Source organism: Capricornis sumatraensis, chromosome 4 (genome assembly GCF_032405125.1).
Source record: "Capricornis sumatraensis isolate serow.1 chromosome 4, serow.2, whole genome shotgun sequence".
Lineage (NCBI taxonomy): Eukaryota > Metazoa > Chordata > Mammalia > Artiodactyla > Bovidae > Capricornis > Capricornis sumatraensis.
The window spans coordinates 109,432,570-109,458,359 of record NC_091072.1 but is presented as its reverse complement, the minus strand read 5'-3'; the positions used below and the strand labels follow the sequence as shown (position 1 = coordinate 109,458,359).

At 41.7% G+C, this 25,790-nt stretch overlaps 1 protein-coding gene across 1 annotated transcript in view; it reads left to right on the top strand.

The window, feature by feature from the left end:
- Positions 1–24,237, top strand: part of GNPTAB (N-acetylglucosamine-1-phosphate transferase subunits alpha and beta) — an 84,052-nt gene extending 59,815 nt beyond the window's left edge. The window contains exons 8-21 of the mRNA XM_068970749.1: positions 148–309; positions 904–1,083; positions 1,293–1,463; positions 3,826–3,949; positions 5,009–5,212; positions 5,867–6,948; positions 8,995–9,194; positions 9,414–9,633; positions 10,285–10,398; positions 13,984–14,069; positions 14,311–14,409; positions 18,176–18,343; positions 20,328–20,418; positions 22,964–24,237. Of these exons, the coding sequence (XP_068826850.1) occupies positions 148–309; positions 904–1,083; positions 1,293–1,463; positions 3,826–3,949; positions 5,009–5,212; positions 5,867–6,948; positions 8,995–9,194; positions 9,414–9,633; positions 10,285–10,398; positions 13,984–14,069; positions 14,311–14,409; positions 18,176–18,343; positions 20,328–20,418; positions 22,964–23,041 (2,979 nt within the window). The 3' untranslated portion in view covers positions 23,042–24,237. The remainder of the gene's footprint in view (positions 1–147; positions 310–903; positions 1,084–1,292; positions 1,464–3,825; positions 3,950–5,008; positions 5,213–5,866; positions 6,949–8,994; positions 9,195–9,413; positions 9,634–10,284; positions 10,399–13,983; positions 14,070–14,310; positions 14,410–18,175; positions 18,344–20,327; positions 20,419–22,963) is intronic.
- The last annotated feature ends 1,553 nt before the right edge of the window (positions 24,238–25,790 follow it).

Genomic DNA, 25,790 nt, shown 5'->3' with positions numbered 1-25,790 from the left:
CAATAAACAGCACATAGTATAGTTGTACACAATATGTAGTATATATAACATGTTATTTATATTTAAGATCAAGGATCAACTGGGAATTTAAAGATGTCTTCTTTGTTGTTCAGTTTTCCCACATGTAACTCTCCTATTATTTTATAGTTGCAGTTGTATTCAGAGGCCAGTGTAGCACTTCTAAAGTTGAATAATCCCAAAGATTTCCAAGAACTGAATAAGCAGACGAAGAAGAATATGACCATCAATGGAAAGGAACTGACCATAAGTCCTGCATATTTATTATGGGATCTGAGTGCCATCAGCCAGGTAAGGAAGGCAGAGATTCTTTAAGAACCCAAACTGAGGGTTTTGATTATTAAAGATTTCTAAGTCATTGTATTAGAAGAGGGCTTCCCAGGTGGCTCATGGTAAAGAATCTGCCTACCAATGCAGGAGATGTGGGTTAGATCCCTGAGTTGGCAAGATCCCCTGGAGGAGGAAATGAACAACCCACTCCAGTATTCTTACCTGGAGAATTCCATGGACAGAGCAGCCTGGTGGGCTACAGTCCATGGGGTTGCAGAGGGCTGGACATGAGTGAGCACACACGCACCTGTTAGAAGGAAGAGGACTTACAGAGGAGTGACTTGATCCCCAGTCACTGCCGTTGGTTAATACTAATTGAAATGACCCACATTCAGAGCCAAGAACCTTTCCTTTAAAAAGGTGTGTGAAAGAAATGCTGTTTTTGTGTTGTTGTTTTAAATATGCTGAGTGTTTTCCTTTTTTTTTTTTAAGTTTAAAAGCTGGGTGCAGTCTTTGAAAGTTTGCTGGAGTTCCCTGAGCACAGAGGGGACAGTCAGGAGGGGCAGTGTGACTTAGGGGTATTTTATATTTTTCTGTGCCCCATGCTTTCCTCAGTCTAAGCAAGATGAAGATGTTTCTGCCAGCCGTTTTGAAGATAATGAAGAGCTGAGGTACTCGCTGCGATCTATCGAGAGGCACGCACCGTGGGTTCGGAACATTTTCATTGTCACCAACGGGCAGATTCCATCCTGGCTGAACCTCGATAATCCCCGAGTGACAATAGTCACACACCAGGTGGAGACTTGCCATGTGTCACAAGGCTGCAGTTTCCTGTTCCATCTTCTTTCCTTTGTCTGGTCCCTCATTTCATCCCCCGACTCTCTCCTCCACTTCCACCGTCCTTTAATCCTTCCGTTCACCTCCCTCCCTAATTTCTCTCTAAAAACAAAATAAAACTCCCTTCTCATTCCCCTTCTTCTGTCTTGTTTTGTGTCTGTTAAAAGGATGTTTTTCGAAATCTGAGCCACTTACCCACCTTCAGTTCACCTGCTATTGAAAGTCACATCCATCGCATCGAAGGGCTGTCCCAGAAGTTCATTTACCTGAATGATGATGTCATGTTCGGGAAGGATGTCTGGCCAGATGATTTCTACAGTCATTCCAAAGGTCAGAAGGTGAGTAGCTAAGAGGTGCCTGGTCTAGAAGTGGACAGGTTGTTGTTGAATCACGACGCCGGGATTCTTGGCCCCAGAGGAGAAGAATTCAATCCGGGGCCAGAGACGAGGCTTGATCACTCAGAGCTTTTGTGTAATAAAGTTTTATTAAAGTATAAAGGAGATAGAGAAAGCTTCTGACATAGGCATCAGAAGGGGGCAGAAAGAGTACCCCCCTGCTAGTCTTCAGCTGGATGTTGTATAGTCACTAGCAGTCTGTTAATGAAAGAAAGGAATGTCTTAAAATCCAGAATGGCACCTCACCCATAAGATGCATTTTGGGATAATCTTGGCACCAGATGGTTTATCCTGGGCCATAAAATGATTAATTTGAATCTTGAAAAAGGGCAGATCACCACACAAATAGTTTCATTTACATAGATTAGAGGAACAATATCTGAGTATAACATACTGGTTTGTCAAGTAGGTTCTGAGCCAAAAGGCGGATGAACCAACTGGAAGACAGAGTTTGGGGTAAATGCATAGTACATTAGCATAGCTTAAGACAAACATTTCCATAAGAAAAAGGCATTGGTTATCTCTAGGTTTGAGAATAGTTAACTTCAGGTGAAAACAGGTGTTACGGCAACACAGAATTTTAAGAGAAACCTCCTTTTAAATTTGTATAGAGAAGGAAAAAATATCGCTAGTTTGTTTCCTCCTGCCGCTTAAGAGAGATAAAAATGTCTGACACTTGCAGGCTATTTCCTCCGTTTGGAGACCCCTGGCCTTCCTGCCTGTTACCCTCTCAGAGTCACTTAGAAGTTGTAGATGGGACATAGGGAAATCGGTGTATATATCATATTCAAATTTGTCCAAATGAGCAGTTTTGAGTGCTGAGCTCAGGAGGGGTAACAATCAGGGAGTAAGAAAAGTTCCTGTGGCAGGAACTTTGCTTCCTTATGTTCTCAACACCCAAACCCACCCTGTGTGTTTTCTGCTACTGCAACAGCGGAAAAAGCAAAATCACTGGGAAACTATTGTGCTCACCACGTCAGCAAAACACCCAAGACAAATTTAGCTCAACATAGTGCTTTAAAGGGAGAAGGCAATGGCACCCCACTCCAGTACTCTTGCCTGGAAAATCCCATGGACGGAGGAGCCTGGTAGGCTGCAGTCCATGGGGTCGCTAAGAGTTGGACATGACTGAGCGACTTCACTTTCACTTTTCACTTTCATGCATTGGAGAAGGAAATGGCAACCCACTCCAGTGTTCTTGCCTGGAGAATCCCAGGGACGGGGGAGCCTGGTGGGCTGCCATCTATGGGGTTGCACAGAGTCAGACACGACTGAAGCAACTTAGCAGCAGCAGCAGCAGTGCTTTAAAGACATGGATGAAGTGTCACAAGGCAGCCGGTGTCACTCTGGCTTTGAGGGGCAGGATGGAAAAACTGGTCCTGAGCACAGATGTTCTAGGTGTCAGCTGTGTAGGCATTGTCATCCTGGGAGTGAGATGAGCTTGGAAGAGCAAGTAAGAGTTAACCAGATGAAGAAAGCCCTTCCAAGTAGCTGGACCGTGCAAAGATATAGAGATTTTAAAAGTTTTCAAAAATGTTAGGAAGCAACCATATAGCAGGTCAGGGCTTCCCAAGTGACACAGTGGTTAAAAAAAACCCTGCCTGCCAATGCAGGAGACACAAGAGATGAGAGTTTGATCCCTGGCTTGGGAAGACCCCCTGGGGTAGGAAGTGGCAACCCACTCCAGTATTCTTGCCTGGAAAATTCCATGGGCAGAGGAGCCTGTTGGGCTACAGTCCATGGGGTTGCAGAGAGTCTGATATGACTGAGCAGCTGAGCACACACCACGCATGTAGCCTGTCAGTTGTTTTTGAAAGCAGAGTTGTTGACAGCTCAAGATGCTTTGCTGATTAATTCATAACGACCTCACGTGTGGAGGTGAGGACATTGAGAGGTCATCCGCCCCCCCTTTTCAGCCTTGTGATGAGACGATACATGAATCCACTCAGGAGTTGACAATAGCATCACAGAAAAGCGGTGACTTCTTGCGCACTTTCCACCTGCACGCTTTTGTACTTGGATTTAAGTCTGGCGTGTTGCTGCTTTATTTACCAATAGATTATTTATAAGACCATTTGTGAGACTAAAGCTGTAAGCTGAGTCCTTGTCTGCTGTCCTCCAGTAACAGAAAAGAGTGATTGTGGCTGCTGAGACCTGTCAGCTGGGCGGGACCAAGAAGCCACCACAGGATGGCCCTTTCTACAGGCTCTATTTGTGTTATTTTTCTTTTAAAGGAATCCTAGCTTAAGAATAATAAGTGTCAGAAGTCAGAAACCATTTTATTTTCTCTCTGGCTTTATCCTAGGTGTATTTGACATGGCCTGTGCCCAACTGTGCTGAGGGCTGCCCAGGATCCTGGATCAAAGACGGGTATTGTGACAAGGCTTGTAATAATTCGGCCTGTGATTGGGACGGTGGTGACTGCTCTGGTGAGGATGTGTTCAGGTGTAACTTGTCTATGCTGTTGGAATTTTTTTTCATTAGTCATCATTCTTGGACCCATGACCTAGTTTATTCATGTTTTCATTGTTGGGGGCATTTTCCCATGTTGACCCTGCACTTGCAAATGCCCTTTATTATTCAAAAATATGAAAATCAGTCCTACCCTTAAATATGTGAGCACAGGAGCAAGAATCACTCACTCTCACTGGTTTTTGTAGGAGTTCATGGCCAGTGACTGTCAGCAGATTGCTCCAGGTCAGCGAACGACTAAAGAGACGTGGAAGAAATAAACGATCTCATCTCCTTAGCACCTCTTCTTCCTGTCTTGTACACTTATATTTGGACTTGTCGAGGAAATAAGTTTTTACATTTATTTATTGCCTTTCAGTTTATAAAGCATTTAAACTTAGAAAGCATCCTCCATTATCCACTTAAATTTCTCAGCCGCCAGAGGAAAAGAGAGTAGGTGTAGATACTGTCATCTCCCTAGTCCACGTGAGGAAGCAGGTGTGGAAAAAGGAAGAGTGTTGGAAGAAACAAGGCTTTGTGTTTCAGTCAGATCTTTCAGAGGCACTTTTGAAAAATACACTCTGCTGCAGGCAGAGAATGCAGCCGTGCCGGAGGGCCGGTGCAGCCCGGAGAGCTCGGCCTCTCGTAGAGCAGTACTACTCGGGCAGGGGGTTGGCGCCTGCATTGGGACGTGCTCTTGTCAGTCCTCACAGAGTCACAGGCTCAGAATCATCTGCTTCTCCGGACACATCTGCACGTGTCCTCGGGAGCACATCCACCTGTGCTGGCAGGTTGCACAGCTCTAAGTGCCAAGGCCTGGTCATCACACATCCAAATTCACTGTCAGGTGACGCCCCCTTTTCAGGTTGTCTTTTTAAGCTACATAAAATCTATTGAAGAACAGGGTGAACCTTTCCTGGTAGAAATTCATGCATCAGTCTTGATTGAGAACTAGGAGCTGTTTTTTTTTTCCCCCGAGATTGTAAGCACCACAGGATTCTCTCCTCCTCCTCCTCCTCCTCCTCCTCCTCCTCCAGGTAACAGTGGTGCCAGCCGCTATATTGCAGGAGCTGGGGGCACCGGAAGTATCGGAGTCGGACAGCCCTGGCATTTTGGTGCTGGAATGACCGGCGTCTCTTACTGTAATCAAGGATGTGCAAATTCCTGGTTGGCCGATAAGTTCTGTGACCAAGCCTGCAATGTCTTATCCTGTGGGTTCGATGCTGGTGACTGTGGGCAAGGTATATTAACTGCCATGAAAACATATTTAGAGTAAGGGGATAACAATCCTTGATAAATAGAGGGGATTTGGATCACTTTTCTTATTTAATTATTCTGTAGGTAGCCCTTTCCCAGCCTGAAATCCAAACGAATTGTGAGCTACAAGAGAAGGACACAGATCTTTAGAAAGCCACAGACACTGAAGCTGCGTCTATTCCTGTTATTGCTCTAGTCTGCTTTTTTCTTAAACTAAGCAGATTTATCTTAGTTGAAAATATACAGTGAAAGTTTAATTGGGGATCAATAAAAAGAGACCAGTGGTTGATTAAATAAGCATGGTAGAATATTGGATCTTGTTGCTGGATTATTAATGAAGGTCCTTTTGGTCAGAAAGTTTTTTTCTTTATAGAAGCTGACCATTGGAATTTGCTGTCCAGAATTGTGTCTTACCTTGGTAGTGAACCAGCCCCAGCATTCCATGTCAATGATAGTGATAGCTTCAGAAAGTACAAAAGAGTCCTAGACCAATAGCTTTTGTGATAGAATTTCTGATTATTTTAAAGTCCACTTAAAGTCACTCTTAGAAAGTGAAAACTAAAACCCTAAGAATTAAAGGAAAAGGGGGAAAATGTGTAGTTTTTTTTTAAAAGTCATGTTTGTGTTTTTTCCTCTAGATCATTTTCATGAATTGTATAAAGTAACTCTTCTCCCAAACCAGACTCACTATGTTATTCCAAAAGGTGAATGCCTGCCTTATTTCAGCTTTGCAGAAATAGCCAAAAAGGGGATCGAAGGTGCGTATAGTGACAACCCAATTATCCGACATGCTTCTATCGCCAATAAGTGGAAGACCATCCACCTCCTAATGCACAGTGGAATGAACGCAACCACAATACATTTTAATCTCACACTTCAAGGTAAAAATGATGAGGAGTTCAAAATCCAGATAGTAGTAGAGGTTGACACGAGGGAGGAGCCCAAACGGAATTCTACGACCCAGAAGGCTTACCAAAGTTTGATGAGCTCCACAACACTTCATCCAGAGGCGGAAATCTTGTTTGAGGACATCCCCGAAGAAAAACGCTTCCCTAAGGTCAAGAGACATGATGTGAATACAACAAGAAGATTCCAAGTGGAAGTGGAAATTCCACAGGTCAATATTTCACTCCTTCCAAAAGAGACCCAGTTGAGCCTTAATAACTTGGATTTGCAACTAGAACGTGGAGACATCACCATGAAAGGATACAACCTGTCCAAGTCAGCCTTGCTCAGGTCCTTTCTGATGAACCCACAAAATGGAAAGTTAACAGTAAATCACCCTCTAATGACAGAGCAAAGAAATGGCGGTTTGGAGGCCCCATTGGCAAAACAGGTTCACAAAAGCAACTTAGGAACATCCGAAAGACTACAGGGGTCATCGCCTTTTCCAGCAGTGACAATGACAGTGAACAACCAATCCCAGAGCCAGATTCCACCCCTGGGAGCAAGATTCAGGGCAATAACCGTGACTCCAAAAGCAGGAGACAGAAGTGTGTCAAGAGAAAAGCTCTCATCTCTGACTTTCCCACTGGAAAGCAAGGACATGCAGGAAAAGGTAATCACAGGGAAAGAACAAGAGAGAAAAATAGAGGAAAATGCCAACAGTTACCCTGGTGGCAATGAAGTAGTACCTGGAAGAAAACTGCAGCACTACACAGACAGTTACCTGGGCTTTTTGCCATGGGAGAAGAAAAAGTATTTCCAAGATCTGCTTGATGTAAGTTACATGCACCCTTATTCCTTCCCATGCTCAGGAAAAAAGTAACCTTGTTAGTGGTGGTGATAAAGTAATAGCTACTGTTTATTCAGAACTTCCCTGTGCCCGCCACTGAACTCAGCACATGTGGCTAAGTTGCTTCAGTTGTGTCCAACTCTTTGTGACCCCATGGACAGTAGCCAGCCAGACTCCTCTGTCCATGGGCTTCTCAGGCAAGAATTTTCCTCAGGCAAGAATACTGGAGTGGGTTGCCATTTTCTCCTCCAGGAATCTTCCCAATAATTCCAACAATAAAAGTACCTTGTAAGGGTCTCAGCTGTTCTCCCCATTTTGCAGTTTCAGAAGCAGCCTTTGTGAGTGAGTAAGAGATCAGCCAGGGGCATACCCTGAGTTCCTAACAGAGAGCTGTGATGGTATCTTATCTTCACTTGGCATGTTATTTCAAAAACCGCTTTTGCATACCTTGTGCAGTCACATCGCATACTTTTCCAATAACGGAAAGCCTGAGACACAGACAAATTCATTAGCTGTCCCTATGTCACAACAGCAGAGGAGTGTGAGCTGATCCTCATAGTTGGAGCTGTCCCTCCTTGACCACAGCCTTCACGGTGCCCGGGGGTCCTTTGTGCATCTCAGGAGCGCCATCCCTCTGCTAACATCCAGGAGCTCAGGATGGTCAGTAGGGTCAGTGCTTTTAGAGACTCAAAGAGCAAGCTGGGAGGCCAGAACTGCGGCCGTGTGATAAGGATCCATTGAGGTGTGGAACCTTTGAACAGTGGGGAGTAGTCAACAGACCGAGGTAAAAACCTGTGGTCTAGGTTGGGTCATGAATAGAGCACAGCCTGAGCAGACGTTAGGCTGCAGGAGGGTGGTGAAGGGAATGCAGTTTCATTCCTTTCATTGACTCCAGGGTGTTTTTTTGTCCCTGACACGGTAGCATTTACTAGTGGTTGAGTCCTCACCACCACCACCCTCCTTTTTTCTGAATTGCAACACTATAAACTTGTGGTAAAAATTGAAGCAATGCAAAAAAAAAAAAAAAAAAGGCAATAAAAAAGGAAAAGGTCTCCTCCTCCTCCCTTCCTTAATCTTGAGACAGTCACTATGAATATGTAGCTTGGTGGGTATTCTTCAACTATTTTCCTATAGATATATAAACTATATAGTTTGTTTTGGAGCAGTGAAGTTATACATACATTGCTCTGCAGTCACCTTTGATGTGGTAGTATGTGGGCAAACCGCCATTGTTTTTTTAACAGCTGTAAGTTGTTTCCAGTGTTTTGCAATTACAGATACCTAATGTTGCAGTAAATATTCTTGTACATATGTCTTACTCTTGGGGAAGCTTTATTTCTATAGGTAGAATTGCTGGGTTAAAGGGTCTAATGTGTATAAAATACGTCCTTTTATGTTGTACCCCTTCCTCCTTTGACAAGCAGTGTGCAAGCCTGCTTGTTTCTCCACAGACTAACCAACAGCAGGTAATATCAATCTATATTTTCATCAGTTTGAGAAGGAAAAATATTTCATCTTCTGTAAAGTGTGTTCAGGTTCTTTGCCAATATTCTTTGCCCATTCATTTTCACCTCTTAGTGGTTTTGACAGGGCTCTTTACATTTCATAATATTAACACTGTTATATGGTGAAACCAATTTTGTATTCTAGCCTGTGTCTTCAAAACTCAAGTCCTTGCTGCTTTGATTTCACCAGTAGAAATAACTTCATATTGAAAGCACTCTCAAATGGACTATAAATCGATTTTCTAAATGTTGCATTGAAATGGGCTGTGAAATCTCACGGTCAGTTACTAGTCCCTGAAGAAGACCCTGTAAACAACTGTTGTCTGCAGTATTTTCACTGAACTCGACCAGGTGAGCCCTGGTCTTAGGATGCAGAAGGAGACCTGTTTAGTTTTCATTTCATTTTCCCCACACGACAGTGACTAGTTATTGCCATGCTACCTGAAGTAGTACCCCCCATCTCTTGTTAACACGGGACACTTGTGCAGTAAATGTAACGCTGTGCTGGGTGGAATTCTCCTTTCAGGAAGAAGAGTCACTGAAGACACAACTGGCCTACTTTACTGACAGCAAGCACACCGGGAGGCAGCTAAAAGACACATTCGCCGATTCCCTCCGATACGTGAACAAAATTCTAAACAGCAAGTTTGGATTCACATCTCGGAAAGTCCCTGCACACATGCCTCACATGATCGACCGAATCGTCATGCAGGAACTGCAAGACATGTAAGTCTCACTTATGTCTGAATTTTCTGCTTGTGCTCAGAGCCAGGGCAGCTTGAAGTTCACATCCTCGCCATGCTGCGTCTATGGCTCTGACACGTGATGACTAGTGTGTTGAAAGTATTATATCAACAGGAGGGAAGTAAGATTCTGATGCCACAAGTGTCGGGTACCGTACATATCGTAAGTATCCAGATCTCACAGTGTGTTACATTTGGACAGGTTCCCTGAAGAATTTGACAAGACGTCATTTCACAAAGTGCGCCACTCCGAGGACATGCAGTTTGCCTTCTCTTATTTTTATTATCTCATGAGTGCAGTTCAGCCGCTGAACATATCTCAAGTTTTTGATGAAGTTGACACAGACCAATCTGGTATCCTGTCTGACAGAGAAATCCGCACACTGGCCACCAGAATTCACGACTTGCCTTTAAGTTTGCAGGTATTGTAATTTTATCCTCCCACCCCCAAATTTTGTGACATTTTAAATGAAACTTTTAAGTTTGATACTTTCTCTTTGCCCTGCATACTTCAGTGTAATGCAAGTACAAGTAAACGAGGGTGTTCACAACTAGTCCCTTTTTAATGCCAGGATTAAAATCAGTTTTGAAGTTTGTGTTTCATAGGATGACTTTTTTAAAGACTTTTGTTAGGGATTGCTATGGTATTGTGTGGAGAAGAGGCAGACCATAACTGCATAGAAGATTCTCGTGATAGGTTCATTCAGGGGCTTCAGATGTGGCTGAGTGGAGCCCTCAGCCAGACCCATGGTGCTGCAGAATCCCCTCTGCCTTGGCATCCTCTGGTCCCAGGAGTGGGACCCTCAGGAATAATGGACACCAAGAGGATTCCAGCTGTAGAACACCCATCTGGTGATCCCCTGGCTCACCTAGTATCAGTGGGGCCTCCCGGTCCTGTACGTTCCACTTTGAAGCAAAGATGAGTTGTTTGTATTGTCTCAGTCTGCTCTTTTTAGAATCTTACAGTCAAACTCTGAAGGTAGCACTTAAACTTTGGTGACTTTAACATATTTTTAAAACCACAAGCATTACTTGTATGTAGAAGGTTTATCCTTTTATTTTTGCTTTGTTAGGATTTAACAGGTCTGGAACACATGTTAATAAATTGTTCGAAAATGCTTCCTGCTAATATCACTCAGCTAAACAATATCCCACCAACTCAAGAAGCGTACTATGATCCGAATCTGGTGAGTGATGTGGGTTCATTTATGTAAAACAGAGAGTCCATCCTTATTGGGTGTTACTATCATTTCTGTACAGCACTTCAAAAACTAGATGCTTGCTCTATGTTTATAGGTCTCTGGTAGAAATCAGTAGCACCAATAATCTAGAATAATTTATATTTTTCTTTGGAATATCTTTTTTTCCTCCCTAATGGATGTTAAGCTAATATTGAGATTAGTTGCTTATGTTCTATAAACAGACAACCTTTTACTAAGGATGGCAGAAGTTAACCCTGGAGTATACTTATTGCTCAGGAGAGCAATCCTGTTAAACATTAACCAAGGAAATAGTCGGGCTTCCCTGATAGCTCAATTGGTAAAGAATCTGCCTGCAATGCAGGAGAGCCTGGTTTGATTCCTAGGTCAGGAGGATCCCCTGGAGAAGAAAAAAGCTACCTACTCCAGTATTCTGGCCTACTCATCAAATTGAACCCCATCTTCCCTCAAAGCTAAGTTGCTTTGATGATGGAACTTTCTGGATCTTACAAGTAGGGGCAGTAGATGATCTGCACACAAATGTATTAGAGTGCCACTTGGCTGAAATGGTTGGAAGACTTTGTTGATTGTAAGATGCGTCCCAGTTTCAAAGAAATGAAAATGTAAAAAAAAAAAAAAAGTGCATTTAGAATTGATAGAACAAGGATATAATACAGTCATTTATGTGGTGCTTACAGTTAATTTTACTCATACATATATATATACACACACACACGGAAAAAAATGTTTACAAAATAGGTGGTGGGTTAAATCGTAGGTAGTTTTCTTTTAAAATCATATAGTCTTTTGTATCTAGCTTATTTTTTTTTTTACTGGTAGTTCTTAATATCTTTTTTCACACTGCTACTGCTGCTGCTAAGTCACTTCAGTCATGTCCGGACTCTATGTGACCCCATAGACGGCAGCCCCCCAGGCTCCCCCGTCCCTAGGATTCTCCAGGCAAGAACACTGGAGTGAGTTGCCATTTCCTTCTCCAATGCATGAAAGTGAAAAGTGAAAGTGAAGTCGCTCAGTCATGTCTGACTCTTTGCAACCCAATGGACCGCACCCCACCAGGCTCCTCCATCCATGGGATTTTCCAGGCAAGAGTACTGGAGTGGGGTGCCATTGTATTTTCATATTTTCTGTAATGAATAGATAACTTTCATAATCAAAATAATGTTTTTTCAAACCTAAGTAAGTAAAGTCACTCGGTCGTGTCCGACTCTTTGTGACCCCATGGACTGCAGCCCACCAGGCTCCTCAGTCCGTGGGATTCTCCAGGCAAGAATACTGGAGTGGGTTGCCATTTCCTTCTCCAGGGGATCTTCCCGACCCAGGGATCGAACCCGGGTCTCCCGCATTGGAGGCAGACGCTTTAACCTCTGAGCCACCAGGGAAACCTATGTAATTATTATTTAATTTTAAAAATTTTATTTGGCCAAATAGCATGCTGGATCTTAGTTCCCCAACCAGGCATTGAACCTGTGTCCCCTGTGTTGGGAGCAGGGGAATCTTAACCACTGGACCACCAGGGAAGTCCAAAATAACATGTGTTTTTAAAAACTGACCACCTTGCGAATGTTCAAGCCCTATAATTATCTGGAGACAAGATGTTTGTAAATGAATGTAGAGAAGAGTAATGTAATCACTCTTCTAATCAGTTACAAGTAACTCTAGTAATCAGTTACAAGTCTGATTTCTGAAAGAAGGCAGTCATTAGTTCAGCACTCACTGCACACAGCGGGGATGGTGTTTCTCACTCGTGTTCTCAGGGCCCGGGAAAGCCCACCCATGAGGAGACATGTGAGGGGCACCTTGACAGCTGTTGGAATATGCAGACAAGCTATACATATTGCTGGTTATGTGTTGGTCAGTCCAGCATATGACACGGGTTAGTGTATAGATATGTGTCACCGAAAGCCAGCTCTCTAAATATTCTAAACTGTGAAATCAATAAAACTAAGATAAGGTGTAAGACCTGGTGTTAGCCTAAGGGAGTTTGCTGTAGTGGGGTAAACAGGCAAGAATCAGCAGCCAGAGTCTGAGGCTAGCTCTGGTTTTGGGCCCTCGGGAGGCCTGGCTGATAACAGATCAGCAGCTTGTCTCGTGAGGTGCAGCAGCTTCTCTGGTATGTTAGGCCCACACAGTGAAAAGTGCTCTATAAAACCCAGACTGTTACACACGTTAGTAGTTCTTTACAAGTGTGTTCTTAAAGATTAAAAAGGCACATTTGTAATCATTGTAGGTGTTTTCCCTGCCTCCTGAGAGAACAGAATCACAGTTTAAAAAAAGAAATTAGGTTGTGTAGACTAAAAGACATTCTTTCTAACAGTGATAATTTTTTTCTGTTTTCCCCAAATTTGGAATTACCCCCAACAAAGCTAATATAATCAACTCTGAATCATCTGGATGTCAGCATCCTGGTTTTAAAACACCCTTTATTATGTGTCAGGATAACTGAAGTTCTCTCAAAGATCTGGGTACACCCTTTTCCCAGGAGGGGACAGTGAGCCATGAGTTCCAGGCTGTCCTGATTTGTCCCTTCTGGTATCTTCTTGGTGGGCAATCCCAGAGCATTGATGAGAGGAGGAAGTGTGCTGGGCTCCTAAACCATGTCCCCTCAGCCTCTCCAGTCTTCACTGTCCTCAGGACCACATTGAGATTGTGTTGACAGGTTGCCTTAGAGGCCACTGAAGTCACCCCAGGTCTAGCCTGCTTTGGCACTCACTCCAAACTTGTCTTTTCACCACCTTTTATTTCCACATCCGTCTGTTCACTTTTCCTTCTTTCCTTCTCTATAAACTTTGGCTTCCTAGTAAGACTGTATAATCGCCAGTCCCCTGAACTTACATAGAACTTACAGAAGCATATTATTTTTTTTAAGGAAGATGATCTATGCAGTTATTCATCTTCCCTTTTATAGGCACGATGAAAGGTTATTGAGGGATTTTAGCATGTTGGGTTTTTTAATTTTTTTTAAGAAATACATACATCTTCATTTATTAGCAGAGTATTTTATTATTTTACAAAATAATCTGGCATAAGGTTTACAATCAGCAAATATCCTTTGAAAGCTAAGAATTAGGTAGGGGCTGCTTTGCTCACAGTTACAAGTCAGTCTTGAGGCTCATGCAAATAAGCTGTTTAGAGTACAAGCACTAGTAATAGTGGCAGCATTAGTTGACATTGCTTGAATGAACTCTTAGCCAGATGTTGACTTCATTTCTGTAATTACCTGTGATTACACACAGGATAAAGTGTTTTCTAATTAGACTATAAGAACGATAGCTTAGCCTATGAGTATCGTTATAGACCAGTCCATTACAGTTTGTTAGAAATTTATTTTCTTTCTGAAAAAATTAAAACTTTATTTAAAAAATAGACAATTAGTATGTGGGCCATAGTATGCCAATTTGATTTTTTTTTAATATTGCATTAAAATACTCATCTTGATCACTGATTCATCTTGGTTTATCTTTTCATGCCCCCTTAAAACTTGCACTTTAGATGAATGCTTCCCTTGCCTCACCCCAGGCTTTGCCCTGATGTAATGTCTGTGTTTTCTCACAGCCACCAGTCACTAAAAGTCTAGTAACCAACTGTAAACCAGTAACTGATAAAATCCACAAAGCATATAAGGACAAAAACAAATACAGGTAAGTACTGTATACATTTTCTCTTTAAGAATAATGATGAGTGTGGTATTTTCATAATTTTACCGTAGTTTATCTATTAAACATCCTTTGAAATTTATATGTGATTGTTCTCCTTAGTAATATGGAAAGATTAAGTCATCCTGAGAATGTTGGTTCTTTAAAGTTTTATAAAACTTTCTTATTGAAATTTTGTTTTACATATTCATATACATATTTACACTCATTATGTTTTGATAATTAGGTTTGAAATCATGGGAGAAGAAGAAATTGCTTTTAAGATGATTCGTACCAATGTTTCTCATGTAGTTGGCCAGTTGGATGATATAAGAAAAAACCCCAGGTACTGTTTTGTTTTGAATTTAGAACATTTTAGGTTCACAGTACAATTGAATAGAATGGACAGAGAATTCCCATAACTTTGAAAATATCTTTAATCATGCAAGTAAACATGAAAAAAAAAAAGTCAGTAGTACTAGAGAGAAAGGAGTGCCTTAGTTTTGTTTGGAGCAGATGGAAACCTCTAATGGTGGGGGTAATGTCTGAATTAAGAGACAGGAGTTGTGTGTTGAGATCGGCACCCCCATGCACGGGGATTGGCATGGATATCTCTGAGTCCAGCAACATGACTGTTCAGCGAGGCTGAAGGTTAACTGCGTTGTGGGGGAGGTGAGGCAACATGACTGGGACTCTTAGAAATTTCCATTTTTCTATTTCTTTTATAGTTAAAAAGAAATATTTCTGTAACAGAAAATAGATTTCTATTTTTAGAAATAGGGGCTTCCAGAGAAATTGTTGTGATTAGACCTGTCTTTGCAATTCAAAGGAAAGTTCAAATTAGCTTCTGAGGAAAAAGGAATGCTACCATAGTTGTGAAAATTAATCCAGCAAACTGCAGTCATTCTTTGGGGAATGAATGAAGTGTTCAGCTTTACATAGCCCTGAAAATTTCCACCCTCACCTCCAACAATTGTCCTAGTTTGATAAAATTGGTTAAAATCTGCATTTTGAGTTTTGAATTTCAGTGGGAAATAGAAGTAGTTTCTTGAGAAAAGACCATTGGTACGTGAAGTTGAATGTTTTCATCTGAGTCTTTTAAATGCTTTTGGAAGTTTTCAGTTGCACCTCATTTACATTACGATTTTAATTATACATGATCAGAAGTGTAAAATTTCCAGGCATTTTAAAGCCAGGGAATTTTTCCTTAAAATTTCATTCTCTTTTCTTTTGCGGTGGGGGAGAGGTGTAGAATTTTAAGAATGAAAATGTTTAACACTTACATAGTATATTCATAAAATATTTTATTTCCTACAAAATAACATGACCCACAAGCTAAGAAAACAATAAGTCATAATAATTAAGAACCACCCAGTTTGCAGCTTTTTGTATATGCTCTTCCCTCTGTTCAGAATGCCCTGCTCTCATTTTTTAAAAACTAAGAGCCAGTTTTGATACTTGCTTTTTGCTTCCCCCATCCTGTTAATGTGCTCACTCAGTCATAGGTTATCTGTAGTAAAACCAAGTGAGAACTTAGTGTTTTTAGTTGTACCCTATACTTTCATGTCCTGTGCTAGTTTAAAAGTCACTGGGTGAGAAAATTTCACAGACATCTTCATGTAACTTAAAGGGTTCGGGTTTTGCTAAGAAGATCCAAGTCAAGGCAGGCTTTTCCAGCATTGTCTACTAGGCTCAGATCCCTCCCATGGACCTGAACAGATTTTATCATTTTTAGCTCTTCTGTTTTACTTTCCTGAGGCTCACTTTAAAGTCAGGAGTGGAAAACTTGCCTTCTGACTGACTGGTGTTAAAAGGACAGGTTTATCGCATTAACAGGGAATCTGGGATAGGCAGTCGTACCTGGGCTCTGCTGCCCTCCTTACGTCGCTCATCCAGGGTGGAGGCAGGCCTGCGCCACAGTTCTTATGTCCCTGCAGACACAGCCATGTTCTGAGGCGGCAGGGGACTGTCCCTCCCTGTGTATCATGTGTTGTACGCCCCCCCCCCCCCCCATTTCCACACCAGTGTCTGTGAAGAGGGGACTCACACTAGTCAGAAGCTGACTCTGGGTCAGGTGAGGTTGCCTCCCTTTGAGTCAGTTCACGGGGAGAAATACTGAGCAAAATGCAAGCACTCTTGGGAAACAGAAGGGAGTGTGTGCTGGGTGCCCCACATGGTCTGCTTTGGTTACCCTGCAGCCACACATTCTCTTTGTCTCACACCCATACTTTTCTTCTTTACATTTTCCCAACTGTTGGAAAAATTTTGAAGATACAGAAAGACTGAAAACAATAGTACAATAAACTCAGACTCTTAAATTTTTAGTGTTTTGTTATGTCTGATCTCTCACTTCATCTCTCTATACAGACTAACACACACATAGGTTTGGTTTTTCTTTTGTTTGCTGGACCATTTGAAAATTAGTTGCAGACAACGACACGCTAATTTACCCTCATTATCATAGCATAGGTCTTCTAAACAAAGTCATTCCTGTTTATACCATAGGACTGTTCACACATATCCAAAAACCTTAACACCAACTAAATAATACCATCAAACAGATGGTCTATACTCAAATTTCCCGAGTTGCCTCCAAAGGCCCTTTTTAGCTGTTCTTTGTTTTTAGTCTAGGAAACAGTCAGGGCTCCTGCACTGTATCTGATGGACATAACTCTTTAATATCCTTTAATCGAAAGCATTCCCCAAGTTTAAAGAAGAGATAGGGCCATGAACTTTCACTTACTCATCACTCATCTTCAGTAAGAAGCAACTAGTTGATCTTGTTTCATCTGAACACACCCACTCCTTCACTACTACTTCCCGGTTATTTTAAAGTAAATTTCAGTCACTGTATCCTTTTTTTTTCTTTTTGTAAAATTTTCAGTATATATCTCTAAAGGATTTTTTGAAAATAACCATAATACCATTATTTATTCCTTAACATGATAACCTATCTGGCCTCTGTACACATTTTTCCCCCATTGTCTTTTATAAGCATTTATGTTTTAACTTTGTTGGCTTGAAATGGTATCAAGTACATTCATTACAATTATGTCTATAGGTTCCCCCATCTCTCTCTCTTTTTCTTTAATCTGTATACATTTTTGCATGTGCATTGGTATAGAGCTGTCTGCCAATGCAGGAAACGTAAGAGACATGGGTTTGATCCCTGGGCCAGGAAGATCCCCTGGAGGAAGGCATGGCAACCCACTCTAATATTCTTGCCTGGAGAATCCCATGGACAAAAGAGCCTGGCAGGCTGCAGTCCATGGGGTCACAGAGTCCAACACAACTGAAGCAACTTAAAATGCACGCACATGAGGAAATCAGATTACATATTCTGTAGATTTCCTGAACCTTGGACATTTCTGATTGTCTCCCCGTTATCTAATGTGTTCCTGTGTCTTCTGTATTTCCTGTTGGTGGCAGGATCTGAGGACTTTATTATACTTGATAAAATTGTAAAAACAAAATTTAAACATAATTCAAAAGTGGTGTTATCTCTACCGACTATTTTAATGGGCCGGTACTTACTACTGGCTCAACTTATTGACTTTTGCCTTGAAGGAACTTGAAACAAGTTGGGAAGCACCACGGTAATCTGCTTTTTGCTGGAACTCATCATACAGCCTAGTTGGAGACATGTCAATATTAAGAAGTCATCAATCTCATAAAATCTGTAGCTATAAGGAACCATCTCTATCTCAGCTATCTACATGACAGTTCTTAGTAATGTAACTCTGTCAGTTCAGAGAACTCAGTTGTAGGCACTTACTAGTTTTTTCCCTGGATGTTAACAGAATGCTTCAGTCAGTTAACACTAAACTGGGCATGTGCCAACCCCAAACAGCAATTAAAATAATGTACTCCTATAGCTAGAAGGCATATTCAAAATTATCTCTCATCCCTAGTTCTTCTGGTTTTACAGGAGAGAAATATCTAAGGAGAAATTTTACAGACTGTTATTCCCCCAGAGAATCATAATCAGTAAATGCCACAACTTGGGACATAAGTCCATTTAAAACATATTCCAAATCCACACTTCTTGTTTTGTTAGGTAAGGATCATCCTCATAAGAACCAATAACAACCCTGGGTCTCTGTTGTCTCCAGGAAGTTTGTCTGTCTGAATGACAACATTGACCACAACCATAAAGATGCCCAGACAGTGAAGGCTGTTCTCAGGGACTTCTACGAATCCATGTTCCCCATCCCATCCCAGTTTGAGCTGCCAAGGGAGTATCGAAACCGTTTCCTTCATATGCATGAGCTGCAGGAATGGTAAGTGTCCATGTTTCATATACACCTATGTTTTTCTTTTTTAGAGTGATGAAGTTTCTTTACGGTGTTATTTTCTCTAATTTCTTTGTAAAAAAACGTATAGTTTTCATTGATCTAACTGGCCCAGTACATCTGCTGAGCCTTATTCGTCATCATTGCCATCAGAGTGGCTTCCCTGTTTCTTGAGTACCTGCTGTACAGCCAACACTGTGCTGGGCAGTATATTTACTCTACAATGAAAAGTGCTACTCTGACTGCCACAGATGAGATGAGAGTTACAGGAATAGAAGTGAGTGATTTTTCTCTCTGAGCTGGTTGTTGATCCTCTTAATGTAGGAAACAGGAGGAAGAACAGTACAGGGGAGGGTACCATTTTGAATATGTGGCTTGGGTTGGAGACATCCCCTACCAGACAGCTGTGAATGACTCTGGAATTCTCCCCTTTCTCAGCAGAGGCTGTTAGCATATCTTATAAGCCTTATGTTAAGCATTTATTTAATCTTCATAAAAAATTATTATTTCCAAATTACAGATGAGAAACCTGCCATACTTCCCCATGTGGCACGCCCCTCCAACCCCGCCCTACCTTTATCCTTACTATCCTCTCACCAAGTCTGATTCCATCCTCATTCCATCCTCTCTTATGTTGCTTGTTTCCTTCCATCCTCGCTGCCCTCATCCAGCCCTCATTCTTTCCTTTGCCTGGACTAACTGGACTGCCTGCCTCTGGTCACCTGCTTGTGACCTTCAAACAGCCACCCCGATTGTGACATGTGTGTACACACGCATACGCTATATATCATCCCCCTTCCCATTAGAGCATTGTGTCCAACCCACAGTGTGTGGTTTTCCAGAACAACTGCACTCCACACCCACCTGCTGTTTCTTGGCTGCGCATCGCTGTGTCCGCCAGGCCAGACTGGACTCGGCTCTGCAGGGCCTGGGTTGCCATTCTGCTCATGCTCCTCCGCTTTCTCAGCCACAGGCTTTCCTGCCCCACTTCAAGGCTGAAATGAAGCATCACCATCTGTTTGATGCACTCCTCATTTCACTGTTTCTCTGCAAGACTGCTTTTGATAATAGGTATTTCGGTCCGCCTTGTGTGGTGGCTGGTTATCTGCACATCAGCACCTCCCCAGGTTCACACGTGCTTTAGAGCAGGGACCTCTCCTCATCACTTGTCTATCCACAAGAAGTGTTTACTGGGTGACTGCATGAATAAATGTGCTGTGCTTAGTTGCTCAGTCGGGTCCGATTCTTTGTGACCCCATGGACTGCAGCCCACCAGGCCCCTCTGTCCATGGGGATTCTCCAGGCAAGAATACTGGAGTGGGTTGCCGTGCCCTCCTCCAGGGGATCTTCCCAACCCAGGGATTGAACCCAGGTCTTCCGCACTGCAGGCAGATTCTTTACCGACTGAACCACCAGGGAAGCCCTAATTCAATATGACAGTCAAATTGCACACACTCTACCATCAGTTTGAATAGCAGACATGAAGATCTTAGCTCCAAAAACTTCTTTTAGGGTCAAGAGAGAGCAGTTCTAAGCTCAGTTTCTATGAGACTTGAGACATGGCCCCAAATTCTGCTTGCAGCTGCCAGGTGATGCTTCCACTAAGAGCTGAAGTGCAAGGGCTTCACTTGAGCTCTGTTAGAGGCATTTTTACAGTCCAGCAGTGTTGAGGGCGGAGGCTAGGTGCTCAAGCCACTGTGTGGTGGTGACCAGCCTTGCCAAGCTGGCCGGAACTATTACTGATTCAAATATTTACTATAACAATGAAAAATCTGAACTCACATGGGAAATGTATAATTATGTTAACGTCTTAGAATTGCCTTCAGACATTGTTTTTGTGTTCCACAACATTGTTTTTGTTAAGCTAGTATAGTTTGCTAAACTAGTAAATATTACATAGTTAGTTTTACTAGTTAATGATAGTAAAACCCTACACAGAACTACATATTTGCTTTCTTTTTTCTCTGAATAGGCGGGCGTATCGAGACAAGTTGAAGTTCTGGACTCACTGTGTGCTAGCAACATTGATTATGTTTACTGTATTCTCATTTTTTGCTGAACAGGTAAGTTTTATCAATTTTATGTGGATGTCAATTTCTTGGCATCTAATTTTTTTTTAAGAAAATGATATAAATTCATAACAAGAAAATGTTTATTTCTCCTATTGGCTTATAGCTCATATGTCAAATATTTCTTAATATTCAGGCAGCAGTCATAACTGCCTTTTTGAAATCTATCTTCTAAACCTATTACCAATATTCTTTGTTCGCAGAGTTCAGTAAATAGAGCTTTTCAGTTTTAGCCTGAGGTCTACAAGTCAAACTATTTTAAACCCCCCCAAAAAAACCCAGAATCTGCATCTGATACTAATTTTTTATGGGTCTCCAATTTTCTTTCTTTTAATCTTTCTAAAAGAGACCACAGTGTCTTTATCTGCAGGCCTCCCCCAGTTCTGGCGATGCTGCCTGGCTTGTGTGCCAGGCCATCCTCTCCCATTTATGTTTCTTCTTTGAATTGCTGGCAGTTCTTCCCAAGGCAGGCGAGCACACAGCCTCCTTCACGGGACAGTCCGGAAGTAAGAGGGTGATTTGTGAGGTCAAAAGAGGAATAAGAGAATCCTCTTCAGGCCACAGCAGATGGAAATTCTCAGAAGGAAGAAAAAGGATTCAAGGAAGGGGGAATAGTGTCGGGCTGACCTGACCTGTGCCGGGCAGGTGAACCCACCTCAGCCTCCTTCCTGGTGATGCTGGAGTGAGGCTTATCTGGCAGTCACGGTGGGATGTTTTCACTGAGTTAACTTACACTGAGGAGGCAGCGGCGGCCTGAGAACTGAGAGCTTTAGGATAAACACTCCCAGGCTTCCTGGTGTGGATGGAAGGAAACTCGGGAAAGAAAGGTCTGGCAGGCAAGCAGTTTCACCTTTGTCCACCTCCCAGGGAATAGAAACATCACTCTTGATTCTGTTGCCATTGTTCTTGGCAAGTAAAAATCTTAGGAAGAAATCTTACGCTGTGCCTGCTTTTAGAACAGAGTCCAGTGAGGAGCCTGTGGGTCAGCTGTGTGCTGGCTGAAAGGAACAGCTGGAGGCCATGGAAGGAACAAGAGGGTCTTTGCTTACTGTTGTTTATACCAGCAGGAGGAGGGGGAAAGGAAGAATAAATCCCCTCTCCTCCCTGGCACCTTCTTCTTTACCAGCTTGTATCAAATTCCTTACCTTCTACCATACTCACAAACAAGCCAAGGCTGCCCCTTCCTCTGCCCAGGAATCCAGCTCGTCCAGAACACTGTAGTCCATGTAGGCACCACCCAGCTCTCACCTCAAGATGGAGGATTAGAAATTGAAACCGTAAGGAACACATTTTTCTCATTGAAACTTTCTTCTAACAGTGGTCAGGTTTTCTATTTCAGATGTATCTTGGATAAACTGTTTCTGTTAGAAGTATTTATTCCAAGTTCTAATCTACTAAGTCATGGATGAACTTTTGCATTTCAGCCTATTCATAAACTTGAAAATACAAGTAATGCCCAATGACTGTTGATATGGTTACTAAGTACAGGAAAACAATGGTGATAGAATTCTTTAAAAAAAAATTAAAATTCTAGCTTACACATGTTCAGTTCAGTCACTCAGTCGTGTCCGACTCTTTGCGACCCCATGAATTGCAGCATGCCAGGCCTCCCTGTCCATCACCAACTCATGGAATTCACTCAAACTCCTGTCCATTGAGTCAGTGATGCCATCCAGCCATCTCATCCTCTGTTGTCCCCTTCTCCTCCTGCCCCCAATCCCTCCCAGCATCAGTCTTTTCCAGTGAGTCAACTCTTCGCATGAGGTGGCCAAAGTATTGGAGTTTTAGCTTTAGCATCAGTCCTTCCAGAGAACACCCAGGCCTGATCTCCTTTAGAATGGACTGGTTGGATCTCTTTGCAGTCCAAGGGACTCAAGAGTCTTCTCCAAAACCACAGTTCAAAAGCATCAGTTCTTTGGCGCTTAGCTTTCTTCACAGTCCAACTCTCACATCCATACATGACCACTGGAAAAACCATAGCCTTGACTAGATGGACCTTTGTTGGCAAAGTCATATCTCTGCTTTTGAATATGCTATCTAAGTTGATCATAACTTTCCTTCCAAGGAGTAAGTGTCTTTTAATTTTATGGCTGCAGTCCCCATCTGCAGTGATTTTGGAGCCCCCCAAAATGAAGTCTGACACTGTTTCCACTGTTTCCCCATTTATTTCCCATGAAGTGATAACACGTGTAGTTGTTTTCAGACCCAGAGAGAGTATCTTGATGGGTGAAGAAGAGTCAGTGTCCTTCAGTGGAAAGACTTGACAGACATCTTGAAAATAAATACATGTGGTAATTGTTATATAAAAATATGTAGTTTTTATAGGTCTTAAAGAAAAAGAAACTTGGGAAAAAATAATTTGAACCATATAAAAAGCCATTAGTTTTGTTTTGAGGGGAGGAATGATGGAGCCTTGTTTGCCGTCTGTTCTTTATGTATAGGGCTAGGGAAAAGATAAAGGTCATATGACCCTCAGCAAGAAAGTTAAAGTTTGTCAACCTGGAGAATTACAATTTATCTTCTGTCTTTCATCTTTTAGTTAATTGCACTTAAGCGGAAGATATTTCCCAGGAGGAGGATACACAAAGAAGCGAGTCCTGATCGAATCAGGGTATAAAAGATCTCCATCAGAAAATCTACCTCAGCATTCACTGAGCATTTGAAAACTCGGCATCAGAGATGTCTTCACGATGTGATGCTCAGCCAGCTTAGCCTGCAGAAGGGAAAACACCCAGTACAGTACTTCTGGCGTGAACATAGCCTGCTGACCAGGAACTGCTTAACCCACACAGAGAAGACTTGCGTGTTGAGCAGCTTTGGTTTTATTTCTAAAACATTTGCTCATGGACCTGTCTGTCATTCTTGAAATGAAGTGGCTCATGGATGAGAGACAGAGGTTGCTATGGGAACTGAGCAGCTAGCTAAATGAGATGCCTAAGCCTCCTTGAGTGCTGTTGCTAAGATTCCCCAGTCTTTTGCATTCCAAAGCTTTTTGCTGTGGTTTTACTTTTTTTTTTTTGGAGGGGGGGGTGTTTCTTTTTTTCCATCTCTCATTTTTAAAGTAGCTACTAAGTTAACTAAATTATTCTTCCTTTCAAAAACAATGAATTAGGATGTGTAACATGTTTTTATAGATAATATTTAAATAATGCAGCAGTAACACATCCTATTGACAATATCTAAATTACAAGTTTTATTAACATTGAAAACTGTGTGATCGTAACCTACTTGCCATAACTTATGAACTCAATGGCAGACATCTGATATTTGTGCTTGTTTTCTTCAGCCCCTAAGAATACTGTGATTTTATGTGGAGACCTGATTACAAAGGGCTAGAGTTAAGTAGCAGAGCTACTTCCTAGATGTAATTATGTTTTGAAAATGTACATATTGAAAAAGAAGTGCCTCATTTTAGAAATGAGTAGTGCTAATGGTACTGGCACATAACAGTGGTGTATTTTTTAAAATACTCATCAGTATATTCCAGTAGCTGTCTCTCAATCAGCTTCATGTAATGCAGGGTCAGGAAGCTTTTTCTTTAAAATGCCACAGAGAGTAAATATTTGCTGGCCACATGGGTCTGTGTTGCATATTCTTTGTTTAGTTTAGCTTTTGTTTTAATAATCTTTTTAAAATGTCAAAACCATGTCTTACTTGCAGCTGTACAAAAACAGGCCATAGGCCATGATACAGAATTAGTATTCTTATGTGTAAGTAACCCTTGATGTTCAGCCGTGTTTTATGTCATTGTACTGTGGATTTATGAAGACCAGATTCCATGGGTCCTTTTTGAACTCCTGACAGGTATTTTAGATCATGATCTTAACAGTATTCTTTCAAAATGGCATACACATTTTGTAAAAAGAACATGTAAATAACTTGTGTTTGTGCTGTAAGAGTTACGTATTTCAAAAACTGAAGTCTCATAAAAACTTAAATTTTATCTGATGCTTTAATTTTTAATCTTTGAGGATTGAGTTTATCTAGATTCAGCAATCACCTGAGTGCTTATATGGCATGTCAGGGGCTTCCCAGGTGGCTCAGTAATAAAGAATCCGCCGGCAATGCAGGAGACGCAGGTTTGATTCCTGGGTGGAAAGAACCCCTGGAGAAGAAAATGGCAACTCACTCCAGTATTCTTGCCTGGAAAATCGCAGGGTCAGAGGAGCCTGGTGGGCTGTAGTCCCTCAAGTTAGAAAAGAGTTGGACATGACTTAGCAACTAAACATTAAGTGGAAGTTAAGTTTCCATGACTGAAATTAAGTGGAAAATAGTGTAAGGACAGGTTGATAGTATTACTACCTGGAGAATGTCATTATATGAGGGAAAATAAGTTCTAAATAGGATTTATATGGTAAAAATTTAGGGGTTATCTGGGTATCATTCTTAAAGTGAATAATTCTAGAAGAGTTCAAGAAATGAACATTTGGGTGTGATGGAGATTTCTGGTTAGGTGAACATAATCTACACTTTATTTGGAGCTTAATAGATAATGAGATGGATAACAGAATTACAATATAGAATCATTTATCTAATGATTCAGTAGAATCAGTAGAACAAAGGAACCTCAGAAGTCATGGGCAGTCACATGTCTTCAAGAATTTTAACAAGAAAGGAAAACCATAGGGCAGTCTACCTCATAAGAATTCCAAATGAAACATTAGAAAATGCAGGTTGGCCAACACTTGAAAATCGGTGTAATTCACATCAGTAGGACCAAAAAAGGAAACTGCATGATAATCTTTTTTTTAAAGAAAGCACAGTAAAGCAGTTATCCTCCAATTAAAAATTAAAAAAAAGCATGGTCCATTGAGACTAAGAAATAAGTGAGAGTCTAGGATAATAACTTCCCCACTTATCAATAGTTTTCAACATTTTTGCCAATTTGTTTGCTCTACTATTTTTCTTCATTGGTATATTTTAAAGTAAATCCTAGACTTCCTAGAGACAAGAAGACAGGGGAGGTGAAGGGCTTCTTATCAGTCTAACTGCTCCTCTTTCCCATTTGCCTTGATAACAGCTCTGTTTACTGAACACATTTTATGTGCTAAATGCACAAATCTAACAAGTTGCTTAAGGAAAAGAAGGGTACAGGAGACATACCCTGAAGAACCATGGCTCAGCACTGCCCATCCCTGCCCTTCTCTGCATGTCAGCATTTCTCCCCACCATGGAGAAGTGGCAGTTCCTGGCCCCAATCGCCCCGAGAGGCAGGAAGCTTCCTCTCTGACTCAGGTAGTGAAAACCCTGGTGGAGATGAGTTACTGTGATTGGCTTACTCTAGGTTCTGTCCACACATCTGTGGCCAGAATATGCAGACTTTTACCAAAAGGAGGGGAGGGGTGTTGGGCTAATAAAAACACACC